Source organism: Nerophis ophidion, linkage group LG01 (genome assembly GCF_033978795.1).
Source record: "Nerophis ophidion isolate RoL-2023_Sa linkage group LG01, RoL_Noph_v1.0, whole genome shotgun sequence".
NCBI lineage: Eukaryota > Metazoa > Chordata > Actinopteri > Syngnathiformes > Syngnathidae > Nerophis > Nerophis ophidion.
In genome coordinates, this window is record NC_084611.1 from 34,300,247 (window position 1) to 34,323,353 (window position 23,107).

A 23,107-nucleotide genomic window follows, 5' to 3' on the forward strand; every position below is an offset into this window, starting at 1 on the left:
ATTAAAGCAACCTGGGGTCTCATTACACCTGAGGAGTGCAACAGACTGGTGGACTCCATGCCACGCCGTATTGCTGCAGCAATTCAGGCAAAAGGATCTGCAACTAAGTATTGATTTCCGTACATGCTGAAACTTTCCATGTTCATACTTTTCAGTTGGCCCACATTTCTAAAAAAATATTTTTTGGTGCTAGTCGTAACTAATATTCTAATTTTCTGAGATACTGAATTTGGGATTTTCAGTAATTGTCAGTACTAATCATCAAAATTTAAAGAAATAAACATTTCAAATATATCACTATGTGTGTAATAAATTGATATAATCTGTAAGTTTCACATTCTGAATATAATTAATGAAATAAATCAACTTTTTCATGATATTCTAATAATATGAACAGCACCTGTATATAGACATGGTATAAATGTGGCTGATGAAAGAGCTTTTAATACTATCCTCATGTCGTTATAATACATGCTGATGAAACATTCTGTGTCCTGTCTAGCTGTGACAGAGTCAAGGCAACAAACACGTCCGCAATGCACAGTAGCATTCTTGTTAGCGACAACAGTGCAAAGTCATACCTAAGTCGACAATCCTCGCCTCCATGGTGGAACATTTACTGTTTCTTAAAAGTATCAGTCCAAGAGGGCAAGGAATAGCTAAACATGCACTACTTTGGGAGGATAAACTAATTACAAGCTAGAACTCTTGAACGTGAACAAAGGTTGGCACATTGATGAAAATATGCACAGTAACAATTAGAGGTGGGAAAATTTTCTAATGCATTAGGATTAAAACGTAAACGTTACATGAATCCATGGACAAACGGCCAAAAAATTGATTATTTGCGTTTGTTAAATGAAGTAATACGGATGGTCCTAAAATGTGGCATAAATGCTATGGGCGTTGTTAGGCCTATTTTGGGGCCATAGCACCCTAAATAATTTTGTTTTATATTGTTTTATTTTTTTTAACACAAGAAAAGTGCAGATAAATTCAATATAAATATTCAGGAATATGAGTTTAAAAAAAATAATAATATGAGATGGCTTTTTTGCCATTATCCGATATTGTCCAACTCTTAATTACCAATACCGATATCCACCGATACCGATGTATACAGTCATGGAATTAACACATAATTATGCCTAATTTTGTTGTGATGCCCCGCAAAATGCATCCAGCATTGTTTAATGCTGGATGCATTAAACAATGCTGGATGCATTAAACAATGTAACAAGGTTTGCCAAAATAAATCAACTATGGAAAAAAAATGCCAACATGGCTCTACCATATTTATTATTGAAGTCACAATAAGCATTATCTTTTTTTTAACATGCCTCAAAACAGAAGCTTGGAATTCGGGACATGCTCTCCCTGAGAGAGCATGAGGAAGTTGAGGTGGGCGGGTTTGTGGTGGGGCGGGGTTATTAGGGGCTAGCGGGGGGGTGTATATTGTAGCGTCCCGGAAGAGTTAGTGCTGCAAAGGGTTTTGGGTATTTATTCTGTTGTGTTTATGTTGTATTACGGTGCAGATGTTCTCCCAAAACGTGTTTGTCATTCTTGTTTGGTGTGGGTTCACAGTGTGGTGCATATTTACAAGACTGTTAAAGTTGTTTATACGGCTACCCTCAGTGTGACCTGTATGGCTGTTGACCAAGTATGTCTTGCATTCACTTGTGTGTGTGAAAAGCCATCGATATTATGTGATTGGCCCGGCACGCAAAAGGCAGTGCCTTTAAGGTTTATCGGCGCTCTGTACATATTCCTACGTCCGTGTACACAGCAGCGTTTTAAAAAGTTGTGAATTTTACTTTTTGAAACAGATAACGATAATTTTGAAACTGATACCAATAATTTCCGATATTACATTTTAAAGCATTTATAAAAATATTGAGATACTAAAAAAAGACCCTATAGCTCAGGCCTACTTCATATAACATTTTTACCTAAAATGTATTCCTGGCAACTTCATGCTCTGTAACTAGCACTGTGCACATGGGCACATTCAATCAGAATAAAAGCCTAACCGTAATAAAAATTCTTCGTGTAAACAAACCAGAGGGAATATTCTCACCCGATCTCACTCGTTTGGATCAAAATATAATTCATTTCATTTCATTAGGTGGTTTTTGCAGATAGTGACTCAGAAGGAGCGCATCAAAACACTTCTTCGGAAATTCGGTTCAAAATTATCATTCCTGCCCATGTCTGTGACATTCATTATACTTTAGAGGTGGGGGTGGACTATATTTAATAGTCACAGAATGAAGCCATTGTCTTACTGCTGTGTCCCCCCATTCAACATATAGAAAAGTAGCTTTTGATGAGTTTGTTGCTCTAAAACAGAGACTAGCAAAAACAAAAGCACGGTCTGAGTGTCATGTGTCGATGTAACAATAAAAGAAAGGATCCAGTTATCGTCTCAACAAGTTGATTTATTCACGACATTATCGTTACTCCGAATACTAACTGCTAACTTCAGGCAAGTACATAGTATGTCGTAACACGAAGACACGTAAAAACCCGTACAAAATCACAACATAAAAAGCACAGAACAGCGCCATTTCAAAAAGAGAGCTAAAACAAAGATAGCGAACAGAAGGAACAATTGATAAATAAATAACGTGACGTCGGACAAGCAGAATTGCAGAGCCATGATTGTTTACAGCGAAAAAAACAGAAGAATAAGTGTGAATTTTAACATAAATGTAGATATAACAATGTTCCAATAATAACGTAACCAGAAAAATAACCAGCTATTCACAATAAATTAATAAATAGATTATTGATAGTTTTGAGAAAATAATACAACTGGTAATAATGCCATTTTGTTTACCTCATACATTAACAGCCAAATTAGGAGCCTTTGTACCCCGTTTTGAAATGGTTCTAGGGCTGGGCGATATATCGAATGTACTTGATATATGGCAGGTTTGTCTCTGTGCAATATAGAAAATGACTATATCGTGATATTCGAGTATACGTTCTCACGCAGTTGCTTTTAGCTGCGGGCATTACCCTTTAGGCATTTCTCACTCTATCCTGTCCTTCTCACAGAGACATAAAACAAGCGCACCTTCTTATATACGTCACATACTGCGCCCTCTCGCAGAGCACAGAGGTAGCAGCATGGGGAACATTAGCTGTGATGCTAGCGGAGCGGTGCAACTGGTAATGCGATTCTAGTGACAAATGAAGGAAGAATTAATTCCCAAGAAAAACAGCACAGGGTCCATCGCCTTGCGGTGGTTTGGCTTCAAACGGGAAGATGTTGAACAAATATGTCAAGTAAAAGCGTTGCTACAAAAAGCAGCAGCACTGCTAAAGTGTAGCACAATTTGAAAAGTCACCTAGAGCAGGGGTAGGGAACCTGTGGCTCTTTTGATGACTGCATCTGGCTCTCGGATAAATCTGAGCTGACTTTGCTTAACACGATAAGTAATGAATAATTCCACTTGTAATCACAGTGTTGAAAATAATGTTCAAAATATGAAACATTCTCATGCATTTTTTTTCCATCCATCCGTTTTCTACCGCACCCTTTCAAGAAGTTGCGTTAATGGTAAGAAGTTATTTACTTATTATTGGTTAGTGTGGGGCTTGCCCTCCTGGGGGTTCTTCAGACCATCAAGCACAGACCTGAGAGCCTGTTTCAGGGTTACAATATTGTTTTATTTTTCAATAAGTCTCTCAGTTGCTTTCCAGCAATTGTCTTTTTTGTCTTTCGTCCTTGCTCGTGCTTTGGCTCCAGCTCCAACCCCATCTCTCATCCTGGCTGCTGCTTTTGACAGAGCGACAGGTGATTAGATAACAAGGCCAGGTGGGCCAACTACACACCTGTCGCGGATTTCAAGGCTGATCGTGGCAACACCCCGCTTCGCTGCAGGCCCGCAGGCCACGCCCCCTCCACAGTTAGCTTGCGAATAACACTGTTATTACAAAGAACAAGAGACCTATTATACTCTAGAAATGTTGGTCTTACTTAAAAATGCACACGTTTAGTTGTGTTCAGTGTTAAAAAAAATATTATATGGCTCTTATGGAAATACATTTTGAAATATTTGGCTTCTTGGCTCTCTCAGCCAAAAAGGTTCCCGACCCCTGTGCTAGAGAATGAAGAGTGCATGAAACTCCGCCAGTGCCACACCAACAAAATGCAAAGGTAACCATTTCTCCATCAACACCGTATGAAAAAAATTGTCAACAACAGAAGGAGATAACGTCCCCAGGAACCTAACACATAGCGAAGGACGTACACTATTTGATTTCCTATTATGAAGCTAATTTTTATTTGACAGTTATTGAAACATCTTCTGTGACATCATGCACAAAAGTCCACTTTATTTGTTTTTAACTATTGTAGTGGCGTTCTGTACAAAAAGTGCACTTTAATTTAGTTTTATTTTGATAAGTCATCTTAGTGACATCATGCACAAAAGTGCACTCATAGCTTGTTTTAAAATGTCTGACAATCTTGCACTTTCTGTTTTGAAATGACATAAATGTCTGTGCCACTGCTTAACAACTCCATCCATCCATTTTCTACCGCTTATTCCCTTTCGGGGTCGCGGGGGGCGCTGGCGCTTATCTCAGCTACAATCGGGCGGAAGGCGGGGTACACCCTGGACAAGTCGCCACCTCATCGCAGGGCCAACACAGATAGACAGACAACATTCACACAATAGGGCCAATTTAGTGTTGCCAATCAACCTATCCCCAGGTGCATGTCTTAACAACTGTTTAATAAATACAGTTTTGGTAAATTGACTTAGTTGTGATTTTGCTCTCTGCATGAAAGTTTAAAATGAGCATATATTAATGCAGTATGAACAAGAATGTTTTAATGTAGACACATAGAATCATCATACTGCTGTGATTATATGCATCAAGTGTTCCTTAAAGGCCAAGGCAAAATATCGAGATATATATCGTGTATCGTGACATGGCCTAAAATATTGAGATAAAAAAGGCCATATCGCCCAGCCCTTGTCTGTGTAGCTTCTCAGTCATCCAAGTCGTAATAATCCACAAAAGTTGAATGGAGGCAACTGGACTCTTCTTGTTTGCTACGTCAGATAACCTCTTCATCATCAAAAACAATAACAACCCTATTGTGACCACCCCCAGGGGACACACCCACCTGGGGACACACCTACCAGTGACATACATTTGGAAACCCCACACTAAGTGATTAGAGCTAAATAAGCTTTTTGGACGAAAGCTGAAACGATTCAACGAACAGGACAAGTCTGGTTGCCTCAATTAAACCATTGTGGAAGATTACTTTTGGTTTTGAGGACTTACATTAATTACACTCTGAAATTAAATGTCATATAAATCGGATAATTCCTTGCAGTCTTGAATATGATCGCACCAAAATATTGGTATGGTGATGTTTAACGTTATAATTCAAGTATAGATGATGTCTTATTTAATTTCTGGGTATGCATTTATTTCAGATTGTCAGAAAGTAATCTATTGGCTTGAATGTGCCACATAAAAATTGACACATAGAATCATCATACGGCTGTGATTATATGCATCAAGTGTTCGTTCAAGGCTAAGGCAAAATATGGAGATATATATCGTGTATCGTGACATGGCCTAAAAATATTGAGATAGTAATAAAAGGCCAGCCATAAATGGTTCTATTATCATTTACATGATACCAAATAATATATTGTGATATATATACCGTTATCGCAGGAGGCTGCAATATATATCTCAATATAGATTTCAGGCCAGATCGCCCATCCCTACCAGAAACATTACGTTCATTGGTGTAAATGTGAGTGTGAACGGTTGTTTGACCAGTCCAGGGTGTAACCTGCTTACAGGCTCCAGCTCACCCGTGACTTTTATTAATGATGACATGCGGTTGAGAAGATGATTGGAATTTCCCTGGTGAGGGATCAATAAACGCTGTTACACATGCCGACAACATCGACGTGCGCTTACCAGACTTCCCAGTTTGGACGACGACGAGTTGTTCCTGTGTTTCAGCAGACTGCACCCCTCCACGCCCGGGGCGTTCCCGTGGACACGAGGACCGCCGGCCCCTTCGGAGGAGGAGCGCAGTCGTCTCTCCAAGCGCATCACCTCGTGGTAGGGGCTAACACTGCTACACAGGGAGGCTGCGGGAGAGAAAACACATAGAATGACTTCCTAATCCAGCGTTAAATAAACTCCCTTTATTGAGACCTTCTGCCTTGGGTTCTGTTTTGGACTAAATCATCAGAGTTAGTCATAACAATCTGGTCGGCAAACAGACGAGTGCTGTAATGACTACAAAGAAGGAACAGCATGTTTTGGGGCTAAACAAAAGCATCGCTCACCACATTATTTGCATGCTGAATAGTTTTACAAAAAGTGCGTTGGCGTGCACACTTTTAGTAAGAGCGGGCGTAATTGAGCATTTGTCGTGAAACTCAACATGCTTTTAAGTAAAAAAGTAAAATCAAAAAGACAAAAAACCTTTTAGAAGGTTTCATTCTGATGCAAATTTTTATCAACAGTAGGAGTTTTTAAAGTGTACACAATGAGGCTCAGCTCAGGCAATATTAAACTTGGAACAAATCCAAAATAGTTTAGTCTTTATTTGAAGTGACAATGCACAGAAACATAAAGCTCAAAGACAGATATGTTCTGTACCAGATTATTGCTAAATAGCTCATTTCCATCTGCAGTCCCTAGCTACCTAAATTAAAGGGATACAAAAATCATGCAATAAAATGATGACAATAAAATCATACAATATCATGAAATCAAATTTAAAAAAGTCATAAAATGCCCTTTCATGGACACATACTTATTATACAATACAACCACACCTCATTTACATCATCACACAAAGACAATACATGCTGTTGTTCTTATCTGTCATCATTTGCAAAAACAACGACAATTTTACCAGACATCCATCCATCCATTTTCTACCGCTTATTCCCTTTCGGGGTCGCGGGGGGCGCTGGCGCCTATCTCAGCTACAATCGGGCGGAAGGCGGGGTACACCCTGGACAAGTCGCCACCTCATCGCAGGGCCAACACAGATAGCCAGACAACTTACTTACTTACTGCTTGCTTGCTTTGCTTTGCTTATGGCTGTCCATCGATTACGATAAATGGGTTGTACTTGTATAGCGCTTTTCTACCTTCAAGGTACTCAAAGCGCTTTGACACTACTTCCACATTTACCCATTCACACACACATTCACACACTGATGGAGGGAGCTGCCATGCAAGGCGCCAACCAGCACCCATCAGGAGCAAGGGTGAAGTGTCTTGCTCAGGACACAACGGACGTGACGAAGTTGGTACTAGGTGGGATTTGAACCAGGGACCCTCGGGTTGCGCACGGCCACTCTCCCACTGCGCCACGCCGTCCCCGCCGATGATGACGTTGCTCCAGTAATGGGTTATTGAGGGGGGTTTCAAATATGCCATTGCATGTGGCTGTGCAGGCCAATACGTGACCCACATGGTTTGCCACATGTGGGGCAGATGTAGTCCACGTTTGAGAGGGGGGCCCCTGCAGCGCGCTGATGTCGCTGTATACGTTGTCGTTTTCTCCTCTCAGTGGTCTGCTCCTGGAGATGAGCAATGCCGGCGTGACTGCAGTTGCGCCAGGTGTGGCGATCAGCAGCCAAGACTTCCAGTGCGGAGGGCTGGATAGCACAGCGCTTCGGGAGGGTTTTTATGTGGTCCTTGTAGCGTTTCCGCTGACCCCCAGGAGACCTACAGCCTTCCTGGAGTTGGCCGTAGAGGATCTGTCGGGGGAGTCTCTGGGCGGGCATGCGGATTACATGCCCCACCCAGCGCAGATGTCTTTGTGCAAGGAACACTTGGATGCTGGGTGTTTGGGTCCGGTCAAAAATATCCACATGAGGGACCCTGTCCTCCCAGGTCAGACCCAGAATCCGTTGCAGGCAGCGGATGTGGTATCTCTCCAGGATTCTGACGTGCCTTTGGTAAGGGGTCCAGGCTTCCGAGCCATATAGCAGTGTGGACAGACAAACTGCTCTGTAAACAGCTGCTTTGGTGGAAACTGTCAGGTTTCTGTTCAGGAAGACCCTGGTTTTGAGCCTACCGAAGGCAGCAGACGCTAACCCAACACGGACCTGGATGTCATTATCGATGTTACAGGTGGGGGACAGGACACTTCCGAGGTAGGTGAAGTGTTGAACGATGGTGAGCTGCTCGCCATCAATGTTGAAGACTTCTGACTGATGGATAGAGTGTTGCGCAATGATCTGTGTTTTTGAAATGTTGACCTTGAGTCCTAGGGCACTGTACGTGGATGAGACCACGTTAAGTGCACGTTGGAGAGAGTCTGGCGTGTGGGCAAGGAGAGCACAATCGTCAGCATACTGAAGTTCTAGGATCTGTTGTTTTGTAATTTTAGTGAAGGCCTGGAGGCGCCGGATGTTGAAGAGACTGCCGTCTAGCCGGAACTGTATGTAGATGCCATCTGTGGTTCCCAGAGCTTTGTGTGAGAGGAGAGTGACTGCTGAGAGAAAGAGGTTGAATATAACAGGGGCTAGGACACATCCCTGCCTGACCCCGACTTTCACATGAAAAGAGGGGGATTGCTGGCCTCCAATGCGGACACAGGCTCGCATTCCATCGTGAAGTTGTCTCAGGATGTTGAGGAACTTTGGTGGAATTCCCATCCTTCCCAGTAAGTCCCAGAGGAGATTCCGGTTTACGGTGTCAAATGCCTTGGACAGGTTGATGAAGGCGATGTACAGATCCTGGTGGTGTTCCCGGCACTTTTCTTGTACCTGCCTGGCTACAAAGATCATGTCAGTAGTACTCCGATCTCTTCTGAATCCACACTGTGATTCAGGCAAGATGTTCTCAGAGATGTGAGTAACTAAACGAGAGAGCATGATCCGAGCAAGGAGTTTCCCAGCAACCGAGAGCAGGGAAATTCCTCTGCTGTTTCCACAGTCGGCTTTATCACCTTTCCTCTTGAAGATGGTTATTATAGTAGCATCCTTCCATTCCTGGGGGATGGCTTCAGAGGACCAGGTGGAGTCAATCAACTGGTGAAGCCGGCGGGTGAGGAGATAGCCACCAAGCTTCAGTACCTCAGCTGGGATACTGTCAGGGCCTGGGCTTTTGTTGTTTTTTAGGCCCTTGATGGCTTTTTGGACCTCAGCAGAGGTAGGCGGGGAGTCCAGGTGGTCGACAGGGGAGTGGTTGGGAAATTGGTGAAAATATCCTGGTCAGAGGGATTTTCGGAGTTAAGGAGAGTGTTGAAATGTTCAGACCATCTATTTAGGATCTGGGGTGTGTCCTTATAGAGGGTGACTCCGTCTGCCGATCTGACTGGGGTTATGTTTTTTCTCTGTGGACCATATATGGATTTGACGGCATCATAAAATCCATGAGAATTGTTGGTGTCAGCATAGAGTTGGATCTCGCTGGCTTTCTTGATCCACCAGTCATTCTCCATGGCTCTGAGGGTACGCTGGACTTCGGCTCTTATGAAAGAGAGTCAAGCTTTTAGTGTGATGGATTGTGGGTTGGCCAGGTAAGCAGCACGGGCTTTGTGTTTTGCCTGGAGAAGTTTATGGATATCCGGTGCACTGTTGTCAAACCAGTCCTGATGTTTACGCCTGGTGTACACAAGGGATTCCTCTGCTGCCTGATGGATGGCAGTCCTTAGGGAGTTCCAGCAGGTGTTGATGTCAGGGTCCAGGTGGGTATCAGGGATTGCAGACAAATTTTCTGCAAGCTGTGCTCTGAGCTGGTCTACAAAGTGCTTGGATTTGAGTGCTTCACAGTTGAGTCTCTTGTTTGGTGGTGTTTTCTTCAGTTGGGGGCGGACTTCCATCTGAAATTTGGCTCTGATCATTCGATGGTCGGTCCAGCACTCCACTCCACGCATCGCTCTGGAGATTAAGACCTCCTTCCTGTCTCTACGACGGGTGATAATATAGTCGAGGAGGTGCCAATGTTTCGAGCGAGGATGTTGCCAGGAGGTCTTGAATTTATCTTTGAGCTGGAACATGGTGTTGTTGATGATCAACTGATGTTCAGAGCAGAGTGTAAGGAGGCGAAGCCCATAATCATTGAGCCTACCAACCCCGTGCTGACCAAGTGTTCCGGTCCAGAGCCCACTGTCAGAGCCTACCCTCGCGTTAAAATCCCCGAGGAGTATGAGCTTGTCGGTGGGAGGCGTTCCCTCTATGGCGGAGTTTAGTGAAGCATAGAATGTATCCTTGCTCTCGAGGTCTGCATCCAGGGTTGGGGCGTAAGCGCTGATAAGGGTGACATGGCGATTTTTGGTGAGTGGTACACGCCACGTCATGAGCCTTTCGCTTATACCCACTGGAGACTCTGGGATCTTGTAAAGCAGGCTTGTCCTGGCGGCGAACCCCACTCCATGTAGACGACGGGAGCCTGCTGGATGACCCTTCCAGAAGAAGGTGTAGCCTTCTCCCGCCTCCGTGATTGAGTCTTCCCTATGTAAGCGGGTTTCGCTCAGGGCGGCTATGTCAATGCCGTATCGGTTTAGTTCATGTGCAACGAGTGCTGTTCTTCGCTGCGGGCGGCTGGAGAGATCACGCACATCCAAAAGTGTGCGGACGTTCCATGACGCTATTGTGAAGGGAATTTTGTTTTTCTTGTAAGTTTGTTTTCGACCGCATAAAGGGATGGCCCGGCAGCTGCGGTAGGCTGCCCGAGCGATGAGGAACAGACCATTTTTAGGCCACCTTTTCTAGGCCCTTCCCATTTCAGGGTGAGCAGAGCGGGGCTGCTCAGTCACGTGCGAAGCTGCCGGAGAGGCATGCTGTTCCATCCCATGCCATAGCGACCTTCACTTGCACGCCGCCTACGTGCAGGGTTGGGCTAGGTACTGCCAGTCACATCCTTGACCTGTACCAGCCGCCCTTCCCCATCGCCACAGGACTTGAGGGCGGGAAGTTGGGGGGATTGGGGAGTTGGGGGGGTAGTGCTGAGGAGGAGCAAAAACACCTGCGCAGTGAATTGATTTAAGTGGTGGTAGAAGTGCGCAGTCTCTACCCACACTGTGTTGTCTTGGCCCCATGTGGCGACCTCCAATGGCATGAAAAGCTCATGACGACCTTCTGCCGCATGGGGTTGCGGACGACTGCCAGAGCACCGGTCTGTTGGTGACTGGCTAATGCGGGTCCTCGCCACAGATTTTTCGTTAGGGGTTTTCTCCCGTAGCCTATAACCAAGTGGTTAGCCAGTAGGCACTGGTCAGTCGGATGGTGGTAGCCTGGATGAGGACTAAGCTATCCACCCCGGACAGACAACATTCACACTCACATTCACACACTAAGGCCAATTTAGTGTTGCCAATCAACCTATCCCCAGGTGCATGTCTTTGGAGATGGGAGGAAGCCGGAGTACCCGGAGGGAACCCACGCATTCACGGGGAGAACATGCAAACTCCACACAGAAAGATCCTCAGCCTGGAATTGAACCCAGGACTGCAGGACCTTCGTATTGTGAGGCAGACGCACTAACCCCTCTGCCACCGTGAAGCCATTTTTTTTTTACCAGACACATCTCATAATTTACAACTAAAATGCTGTCATTGATAAATATAATACACATTAATACACATTAAGAAGATCTGTCAAACATAGTGCCCACCTTAGTGACCGTGTGAGCAACATTGATTGTTCCAAAGCCACTTTTTAACTTCAATTGTAAATGAAGAGTAATCTGTTAAAACTTTTCAAGTTTGTTGTGAGGTCGTTCCATTCCTTTTTGGCTTTATATGAAAATGCTGAGTATGCAAAATATATTTTACATCTGGGTACGCTACACTGCCCCTTGGTGGAGGCTTGTGTGTTTATCGTTGTCACAGCAGATGTAAACTGGACAAAGTGCTTAAGTGGCGTTTAATCTGATTTTCTAGCTCATCTCTGTGGAGTTGTCTGCTAACCCCTGACTCTAGGATTATAAATTAGTGCTGTTAAATGATTAAATATTATATTTAGTTTAATCAAAGGTTTGCTGTTTGATCGATTCCAATACATTGCAATTAAATAGCGTTCTTTTTAATGTCTATTATTGTTGTTTCATTTTAAAACAACTTTAACACTGTTACAAATATGCGCCACACTTTGAACCCACACCAAACAAGAATGACAAACACATTTCGGGAGAACATCTGCACTGTAACACAACATAAACACAACAGAACAAATAACCAGAACCCCTTGCAGCACTAACTCTTCCGGTACGCTACAATATACACCCCCCCCCCCCCCGCCCCCCTCCCCCCCCCCCCACCACCACCACCTCAACCCCACCAACCTCTCAGGGAGAGCAAGTCCCATATTCCAAGCTGCTGTCTTGAGGCATGTTAAAAAAATAATGCACTTTGTGACTTCAATAATAAATATTGCAGTACCATGTTGGCATTTTTTTCCATAACTTGAGTTGATTTATTTCGGAAAACCTTGTTACATTGTTAAATGCATCCAGCGGGGCATCACAACAAAATTAGGAAAAATAATGTGTTGATTCCAAGACTGTATATATCGGTATCGGTTGATATCGGTATCGGTAATTAAGAGTTGGACGATATTGGAATATCAGCAAAAAAGCCATTACCGGACATCTCTAGACAGAATGTCTTACCTGTGTGTGGCTTCCTCAGGTGACAAGACCTGGGTTCATGGTAGCCACAAAAACTTCCTCTCTCCTGAACCAACAGCGTGTTTCTCGTCCTCCTCTCTGCCTGCTCCGGGTAGGAGTGGCAAGCCTCGCTCAGCGACAACACTCCTGCTTCACTCTCGCAGGTGGTCTCCACACGACATCCTGCCTTCTTGTCCCCCGTAGGATTCTTTCCTGTCGCCGCCGCTGCCGAGGTCTCATTCCGGGCTTGCTCCCGTTCTTCCGCTCTCTCCTTCATCTCGTCCGGCAATTGTTCCTGCGGCGGCACGCAGGGCACGGCGGTCTCCGGTTCCGAGAGGGAGATGGCCGTCTCGTAGTCGGTGTTGTTGCCTGTGCTCGTGTCGGGGAGTAAGGGTTTTTCTTTGCTGGATTCGGCCGGTGTGAAGAAAACCTGAAAAGTGAATAGAATATATCTTTATTCTCATCATACATTGCACAATAAAATTGTAAGCAAAAACTAATTTAGTGCAAATTCATAATAACACATAAAAACATAGATAAATAGATACAAACCCCGTTTCCATATGAGTTGGGAAATTGTGTTGGATGTAAATATAAACGGAATACATCCATCCATCCATCCATTTTCTACCTCTTATTCCAAAGACATGCACCTGGGGATAGGTTGATTGGCCACACTAAATTGGCCCTAGTGTGTGAATGTGAGTGTGAATGTTGTCCGTCTATCTGTGTTGGCCCTGCGATGAGGTGGCGACTTGTCCAGGGTGTACCCTGCCTTCCGCCCGATTGTAGCTGAGATAGGCGCCAGCGCCCCCCGCGACCCCGAAAGGGAATAAACGGAATACAATGATTTGCAAATATTTGTCAACCCATAATCAATTGAATACACTACAAAAACAACATATTTCAAGTCCAAACTCCTAAACTATTTTTTTTTGCAAATAATAATTAACTTAGAATCTCATGGCTGCAACAGGTGCCAAAGTAGTTGGGAAAGGGCATGTTCACCACTGTGTTACATCACCTTTTCTTTTAACAACACTAAATAATCGTTTGGGAACTGAGGAAACTAATAGTAGAAGCTTTGAAAGTGGAATTCTTTCCCATTCTTGTTTTATGTAGAGCTTCAGTCGTTCAACAGTCCGGGGTCTCTGCTGTCGTATTTTACGCTTCATAATGCGCAACACATTTTGGATGGGAGACAGGTTTGGACTGCAGGCGGGCCAGGAAAGTACCCGCACACTTTTTTTACGAAGCCACGCTGTTGTAACACGTGCTGAGTGTGGCTTGGCATTGTCTTGCTGAAATAAGCAGGGGCGTCCATGAAAAAGACGGCGGCGCTTAGATGGCAGCATATGTTGTTCCAAAATCTGTATGTACCTTTCAGCATTAATGTTCCAAATAAGTGTTTGATGAGCATTCCTCAACTTTATCAGTATTCATTGCCACCTTTCCCAACTTCTTTGTCACGTGTTGCTTGCATCAAATTCTAAAGTTAATGATTATTTGCAAAATAAAAAATGTTTATCAGTTTGATCATCAAATATGTTGTCTTTGTAGCATATTCAACTGAATATGGGTTGAAAAGGATTTGCAAATCATTGTATTCCGTTTATATTTACATCTAACACAATTTCCCAACTCATATGGAAATGGGGTTTGTAAATATACATACAATACATAAAAATACCAAGCACACAGCTCACATGGACAGTCACTATTGCTCTCGGGTAAAAAGTGTTCTTAAATCTGTTTGTCCGGCATTTTATTGTCCGGAAGTCACAACGAATGTCTAACTAGTGATTGAATAGCTTTATTCTAAAGGGATCTTGTATTTTTAGCAGAATATAAAATCACATCTTCAATAGAACCACAAGGTTGTGAAGACTTGCATAGACTTTTCATAGCAGTTTTATTCATACTTTGTTGTCATGTTGCTGTTAAAAAGTCAGATTTTTGCGATTTACTTTTTTTCAGGGTCGATAGTGCCATCTTCATCTACCCACCCATTGCTGCTACATTGTGACTCATATGCTTCTCTGTTGCCCCCTGCAGGGAGGCGGGAGTGCTGCATACACGAGTAACCCTAATTTGAATGGTTTCATCAAAACTATCTGGATGATGTTGAGCAGGGCAAATTAAAAGCTTTGGCGGGCAGGATAAGGCCCACGGTCCAACAGTTGATTGGGCCTGGTGTAGGCTATCTATGGTATGTTGTTTAACTAGGAAGTAGCTTTTTCAATAAAACTGACTATGTTATGTTGCACCGTAAAAGGTGTTTATACTGTAAGTATTGTGCTTATTACCAGCTGTTTGATTGTAACAGTTGTTGTTTTCATTACCAAATTTGGAGGTGTTGAAATTGCCATAAAAAATATCTAATCTTTTTATACGAGACTTTTCATGCCTGGTGCACAGGTTTTATGCCGTATTTTATACTTTGCACCCTGGACTCATTAATATTTCTGCTTTATTATTTGTTCTTCAAATCCAAGGGCACCGCACAGCTCGGCTCTTTTTTTTTTTTTTTTTTACAGACAGTGTCTATTCCTATTTGTGCGTTTACAAGCGAAACATTTTATTGTACAGACAATTTAGCAGAAGGCGTCAGGGTTCTCCGTCTAAAACGTGCAACATATTAAGCAGCGGTACCTGTGAGGAAGAGACAGTCCCGCTGAAGGTCTGTGGGGCAGGTGGACCCTCAGATGGAGCAGTGGCCGGTCCAGACACAAAGGTGGGTCGGGGGCTCGGAGCTGGCAGGGCTTCAACCTCAGAGCCAGAGTCCTCTGTGATGGGGACGAACTCAGAAGGGGTGATGGCCGTGGTCCGGTCTTCTGATACCATGGGCGACTGGAGGGAGCTCTCCATGGCGATGTCACCCGGCCACGACCCCGGGGTGAGGCCCCCTGCCTTTATGGTTGTGGTGGTGTTGAGGCTCGGGCATTCCAGGTTGTCCTCCGGCAGCTTATGGTGATCGGAGTTGGGCCGAGAGAAGCGGTGGTGAGACGAGAGAGATTTGGGCAGCAGCTGCTTCTTGTGACGTGAGGAGCGCCTGCTCCCGCCGCTGTAGTCTTCGATAAAGCCCGAATCGTCGCCCTCGTTGGCAACGGATCCGCTGAGGCAGTTGATGAACACATTACGATTGGTCGTAGAGGAAGAGGAGGCTGGCGCTTTGTCAAAATCTTCAGTCTGAGAACGTGTGATTTTCTTATGCTTGCTGCTTCCAAAGCCGAAGGAGTGGCGCGACTTCGGCTGCGCGCTCCCGTCGTTCGAACCCGCCGATGTCGTCTGGTTGTTCCCGTTGGCGTCGGTGGTCTGCGCCGGCGGCGGCGTGAGGTTCAAGTTGACCGGCTGCACACGCGGGTGGCTGTTTCGCTTGGCTGAGAAGTTGAGTGAGGGCGCGCGAAAGAGGCTCCGACGTTTGCCGGTGCTCCCGGAGCTGGAGTTGGTGCTGGAGGGCGAGGAAGTGTGAACACAGTTACCGCCCGACGACGGCGACGAGGGCAAAGACTCCTGCCGCTTGCTGTTGCTCCGACGGAAGATTGGTAGGCGAGAAACAAGCGTGGAGCGACGCGAGCCTGATTCCCCCATCGATAAGTTGACGGGGTGGGGCAGTCTGGGGAAGACACAGAAGGAAGAAGCCGCACGTTACACATTGCAACATTTTAATAGTTTGGGTTAAGATCAGGAGTGTCAAATTCAAATACAGATTGGGCAAAAATTTAAAACTGAACAAAGCCGAGGGCCAAGGCTGACCAAAAATTTACCTTTTAATAGGGACCCAAACAAGTTTTGCATTGAATATTGAAAAAGCAAGGCTTATATAACTTTATAGTGACATGCTAAATAGAATTTTAAATAATAATAATAATAATAAAATGGCATATCAAATCAAATTTAAATAAAAATCGATTGCCTCTTTTCTATTTGCAGCCTTCTGAGATAATGATCAAACTATTTTTTTTCCACAAGCTAATAATACAGTTCAAAATAAAATAATGAATGAATCAAACATTCAAGCCTTCAAATAGCAGGAGAAAATGCATGAATAAAACATTACATTTTGCTCATTTTGCTACACTTTAAATGGGTTACACTTGCATAGCGGTTTTCTACCTTCAAGGTACCGCATTTTTCGGAGAATAAGTCGCTCCGGAGTATAAGTCGCACCTGCTGAAAATGCATAATAAAGAAGGGAAAAACATATATAAGTCGCACTGGAGTATAAGTCGCATTTTTTGGGTAAATTTATTCGATAAAACCCAACACCAAGAATAGACATTTGAAAGGCAATTTAAAATAAATAAAGAATAGTGAACAACAAGCTGAATAAGTGTATGTTATACGACGCATAAATAACCAACTTAGAAGGTGCCTGGTATGTTAACGTAACATATTATGGTAAGAGTCATTCAAATAACTATAACATATAGAACATGCTATACGTTTACCAAACAATCTGTCACTCCTAATTGCTAAATCCCATGAAATCTTATACATCTAGTCTCTTACGTGAATGAGCTAAATAATATTATTTGATATTTTACGGTAATGTGTTAATAATTTCACACATAAGTCGCTCCTGAGTATAAGTCGCACCCCCGGCCAAACTATTAAAAAACTGTGACTTATAGACCGAAAAATGCGGTACTCAAAGCGCTTTGACACTATTTCCACATTCACCCATTCACAAACACATTCACACACTGATGGCGGGAGCTGCCATGCAAGGCCCTAACCATGACCCATCAGGAGCAAGGGTGAAGTGTCTTGGTCAAGCACACATTGGACGTGACAAGGTTGGCAGAAGGTGGGGATTGAACCAGCAACCCTCAGGTTGCTGGCACGGACACTCTCCCAACCGCACCATACCGTCCCCGTCAACGTTAAGACAAGAATGGCACATTCAAGCCAATAGATTACTTTCTGACTTCGGCAACACACAGATGACAATCTGAAATGAAAGCATACTCAGAAATGAAACAAGACATCATCTATACTTGAATTGTACGGTTAAATATCACCATAGTAGACCATACCAATATTTTGTTGCGATCATGTTCAAAACTGCAAGGAATTATCCGACTTATAAGACATTTAACCTCAGAGTGAAATTAATGTAAGTCCTCAAAACCAAAAGTGATCTTCCACAAAGGTTTAATAGAGGCAACCGGACTGGTTTTGTTCGTTGAATCGTTTCAACTTTCGTCCAAAAGGCTTCTTTAGCTCTAATCACTAAGTGTGGGGTTTCCAAATGTATGAACCCAGGTGGGTGTGTCCCCTGGGGGTGGTCACAATAGGGTTGTTATTGTTGTTGATGATGAAGAGGTTATCTGACGAGGCAAACAAGAAGAGTCCAGTTGCCTCCATTCAACTTTTGTGGATTATTATGACTTGGATGACTGCAAAGCTACACAGACTAAGGCTGGGCGATATGGCCTTTTTTTAATATCTCAATATTTTTAGGCCATGTCATGATACACGATATATATCTCGATATTTTGCCTTAGCCCTGAAGGAACACTTGATGCATATAATCACAGCAGTATGAGGATTCTATGTGTCTACATTAAAACATTATTGTTTATACTGCATTAGTATATGCTCATTTTAAACGTTCATGCAGAGAGGGAAATTACAACTAAGTCAATTGACCAAAAGCAGTGGCACAAACATTCATGTCATTTCAAAACTGAAAGAGCAAGATTGTCAGAGACATTTTAAAACAAGTTATGAGTGCACTTTTGTGCATGATGTCACTAAGATGACATATCAAAACAACACTAAATTAAAGTGCACTTTTTGTACAAAACGCCACTACAATAGCTTAAAACAAATAAAGTGCACTTTTGTGCATAATGGCACACAAGATATTTCAATAACTGTCAAATAAAAATAAGCTGCATTATAGGAAATCAAATAGTGTATGTCCTTCGCTATGTGGTAGGTTACTACGGATTTTATCTCCTTCTGTTGTTGACTATTTTTTTTTCCATACAGTGTGGATGTGAAAATGATTGCCTCTGCATTTTGTTGGTGGGGTTACCGGCCTGTGATGCTGACATGAGGAGTTTCAAGCACTCTTCATTCTCTAGGAGGTGACTTTTCAAATTATGCTACATATTAGCAGGAATGCTACTTTTTGTAGCAACACTTTTGCCCCACACTTGACAAATTACGGTTGTCTGTTTGACATATTCCCGCTTGAAGTCATACCACCGCCAGACGCTGCTGTTTTTCTTGGGAATTAATTATTCCTTCATTTGTTACCAGATTCGCACCTTCTTTTTCTCGTATTACTACTCGCACCACAGCTAATGTTACCCATGCGGCTACCTCTCTGCTCGGCGAGGGCGTATACGTATGTGACGTATGTAAGAAGGTGCGCTTATTTTATGTCTCTTTGAGAAGGAGAGACAACAAAGAGTGAGAAGAGCCTGTAGTGTAATGTCAACAGCTAAAAGCAACTGTGTGAGAACGTATACTCGAATATCACGATATAGTCAATTTCTATATCGCAGAGACAAACCCGCGATATATCGAGTATATCGATATATCGCCCAGCCCTAACACAGACCTACTTGTTTTACTGAATAACTTAATATAAATGACATCAACAAACAAGAGTCTCTACTATTTTTGACACATTTCAAGAGAGATTATGATTTTAAGTGGCACGTTTGCTAGTTTGACTCTCTAGATGTCGTCTTGGATAACGGCTTAATGAAGATTCTGCCATCTATCCTACTAAATGGACATCAATCTTTTTAATTGATGCAGTCTTCACTGTAGTGCCCTAGAAATTAAACACAATATGAGTTGAGTTGTGTTTGAGTTTATTTGGAACATGAAAGCATACAACATGATACATCACACTTTCCAGTTTCTCTTTTCAACATGTTCGAAAAGGAGTAGGAAGAAACAGAGCTTATTTAATCCTACCCCTTTTCTTTTACATAACAGTTGCTAAAACTTTTGTTCACTTCCTGTTCTCAATTTATTCATAATATACTCCATATCACAATAAAAATAAATAATAATTGGTGAAGTAAGTTATATTTCATATGATGAGATCAGTAAGATTATTTTGAGAATGAAAGAATGGATGGATGAAATATATTCAGAATGCTTATCATGGTTCTTCTTCCTTGTACTTTGTAAACACTTTAAGTTTGAAGAGTTTCTTGAAGTGGATCATATTAGTACATTTGCTTAATCTATGCTTAATCTATTCCATAATTCAGATATACTGAATGTCTTAAGTGTTGTAAGTACGTACAAATGTTTTAAATTACATTTTTCTCTAAGATTATATTTCTCCTCTTTTTTTGAGAAGAATTGTATATTCTTGGGTAGCAGGTGTTAGTGTGCCTTGTGTATAATTTTTTGCAAATTCACCATGTTGTGGAATTTCAGTATCTTTGATTCAATAAATAAAAAAACTTGTATGTTCTCTACATCCAACATTATCTTTTTCGTAACACCGTTAGTGAATGAAGTGTACTTTTGTAATTATTTCCCCATATTTCTACACAGTAACTCAGACATGGTAACACCAGTGAGCAGTAGAGAATATAAAGTGATTTTTGGTCCAGAACACGTTTTACTTTATTCATTATTGACATGATTCTTGCTACTTTATGTTGCATATTTTTTACATGAGATTTCCAGTTAAATTTTGGAGAATGAGAATTTACAAGCTAACGGTCAAAGAAACGGTATGAAATAAAATGTAATCTCATTTTTCTGACAAAAACTCCTAAACAGATCTTCAAACGGAAACATTAAAGGTCTCTTGCTTGGCCCAGATCTACCTCACGCTCACGGAGACACAGCCACGTGGATTTAGCTTTAATCCCAATAACAGACAGACAGACAAACAAAGGGCACCAAACATTACCTCTGCGGGTTACTGTCAACATTCCGCGGTAATAATTAGCTGACAGGCAAGCCCAAAAGAAGTTTCACAAAAAACAAAAATGCTGACAAAATCACTTACTGTAAATAAAAAACACTATCACATACAGTGGTGGAAAGACACAGTTTACAACGGAATTCTCATATTTTGAATACTCACAGTTTCATTATTAGCATTCTCGACGTCGTCCCTCCGTGATTTAGTGCAATGTTCACGTATCTTCTTTCGGAGCAACTGAAGTGTTTTGTTTTTGATCTCGCTGTAATAAGCTTACATTAACTCCCTGCACTGAGGTAGCTTGTCAAGTGCGGCGCCTCCTTCAGCGCACATTTGATCAAGCCTCTTTCGTACAAACCAAAGCGAGAGCCTGCGCACGACACAAGCGCTCAGATAACCATGAGGAAGCATCTAAGGTACTCTGATCATACGTCCTCTTTTCCTCAGACATATCCTCTTTTGCGGGACTGTCTGGGGTGTCCGGGCGGGGTTTCTTAAATGACTCAAATGTCCGGCGTTTTGTATCAAGGTTGCGTGTATTTCCAATGTACGTACATGGTGGAGGAGGGGTTAAAAAAATATTTTAAAATGTGAAGGTAAGCGCACGCACCAAGAGTCGAGAGGGAGGGGCAGAGACAAAGAGAGTTAGAGTGCAAGGTGGTGAGTGGCTTGTCTATCAAGGCATACTTGGTCAACAGCCATACAGGTCACACTGAGGGGGGCCGTATAAACAACTTTAACACTGTTACAAATATGCACCACACTGTGAACCCACACCAAACAAGAATGACAAACACATTTCAGAATAACATCTGCACTGTAACACAACAGAACAAATACCCAGAATCCCTTGTAGCACTAACTAAAAACAAGATGACATTAAAAAAACTAAAACATTTTGAAATGAGGAATCGATCTGAAGTTGATGTAGACTCCAGAGATTTAAGCGTTAAATATAAAATGTATGTATGCCCTGGCACACCATTATCATCATTTCATGACCCAAGCAAAACACTTTTTACACTTTTATACGGAAATAAATACACCTACAACTTATTAAATAAAAACATAGAAAAAACTACCAGCAGCGGTAAAGTTTCGATCCAAGAAGGAAATAAGAAAGTGAATGACGAAAGGGAATAAGCGGTAGAAAATGGATGGATGGATGAATGTTTAGAACTAAATACATTTTACATATGCATACAAATTTGACATCTTATTATATTATTTCTTTTGATGAATTAAGTAACGTTTATGACAACCTTTTTCCAAAACACAGTATATAATGTGAGATATAACAGGACAATGCATACCTTTATCATTTCTTTTCAAAACGCTTACAAAAAACTGGTATCCCAAAAATTTACTGCGGGACCCCATTTTTATGACTTGATGGGGTCCATGGGACCCCATTTTAAAAATTCCTAGAGCCAACACTGCTGTCAACAAATGAGAAAAAAATGCTTTATTTAAATAAATATATTGTTTATAAAGAAAGTTCAAGTATCATTGGCAAATTTACACCTTTTGGCACGCATATACGTGTCCTCTTTATGGGATTTCACAATATGGTCAGCCTAATCTAAGGTCAGCTCATGTCGTCTTACTAAAGTTTTGAATCGACTCAAGGTTGTCTTGTCTATTTGACAAAAAAAAAAAATCAAGAAAAGCATGAGACATGTTTGATGAGGCAGCAATGTCCAGCTGACCTGGACAATGCACTCTGACCCAGCACCTTGAGACACAAGAAACATCCTCTACGTGATTGGACAGAGGATTACTGACGATTACAGGCTCTGTCCTGACCAGTGAGCAGCTCACAGGAGGGAGCTGACTGGCGGATAAATGGCAGATATTTGTTTGAAAATGTGTCACGAAGCCATATTTTTACTAAGTGGCGAGCATACACAAGGGGGGCTGGCTCATCGAGCAGAGGTTTGTCTTTCATGCCGTCAATAAGCCACAGCTTCAAAAGCAAGCGGTTAGGTGCTTCTTCAATGAAAAACTAGAGCTAATTAGTGAGACATAATGGATTTTTCCATAATTTGGTTACTTTTCATAAAACTTTGTTTTCGATGAAAATTTTTTATCAAATGTTCATTTAAAATTAAATTACGGTTGGGCGATACAGACTTTTATTAATATCTTGATATTTTTAGGCCATAAAACGATACAATGAATGAACACTTGATGCATATAATCACAGCAGTATGATGATTCTGTGTCTACATTAGAACATTCTTGTTCATACTGCATTAATTTATGCTCATTTTAAACTTTCATGCAGAGAGGGAAATCACAACTAAGTCAATTGACCAAAACTGTATTTATTAAACAGTTATTAAGCAGTGGCACAAACATTTCCAAAACAGAAAGTGCAAGATTGTCAGAAACATTTTCATTTTTGTGCATGATGTCACTAAGATGACATATCGAAACAACACTAAATGAAAGTGCACTTTTTGTATAGAACGCAACTACAATAGTTCAAAACAAATAAAGTGGACTTTTGTGCATGATGTCACACAAGATGTTTCAATAAGTGTCAAATAAAAATAAGCTGCA

General features: G+C 42.2%; 1 protein-coding gene across 7 annotated transcripts in view; it reads right to left on the minus strand.

Annotated features, from left to right (window-relative positions):
• Window positions 1-23,107, minus strand: part of ccser1 (coiled-coil serine-rich protein 1) — a 338,436-nt gene that overhangs the window by 292,775 nt on the left and 22,554 nt on the right. For 4 of the 7 annotated variants that reach the window (XM_061901095.1, XM_061901130.1, XM_061901138.1 and 1 more), the window contains exons 1-4: window positions 20,705-20,832; window positions 15,280-16,243; window positions 12,631-13,057; window positions 5,962-6,137 (exon numbers count right to left, since the gene is read on the minus strand). In XM_061901095.1, coding sequence (XP_061757079.1) covers window positions 5,962-6,137; window positions 12,631-13,057; window positions 15,280-16,243; window positions 20,705-20,721 — 1,584 coding nt within the window. In that variant the 5' untranslated portion in view covers window positions 20,722-20,832. Of the gene's footprint in view, window positions 1-5,961; window positions 6,138-12,630; window positions 13,058-15,279; window positions 16,244-20,704; window positions 20,833-23,107 lie in introns of those variants that run through there. The other 3 variants (XM_061901105.1, XM_061901113.1, XM_061901121.1) reach the window with 1 other exon arrangement.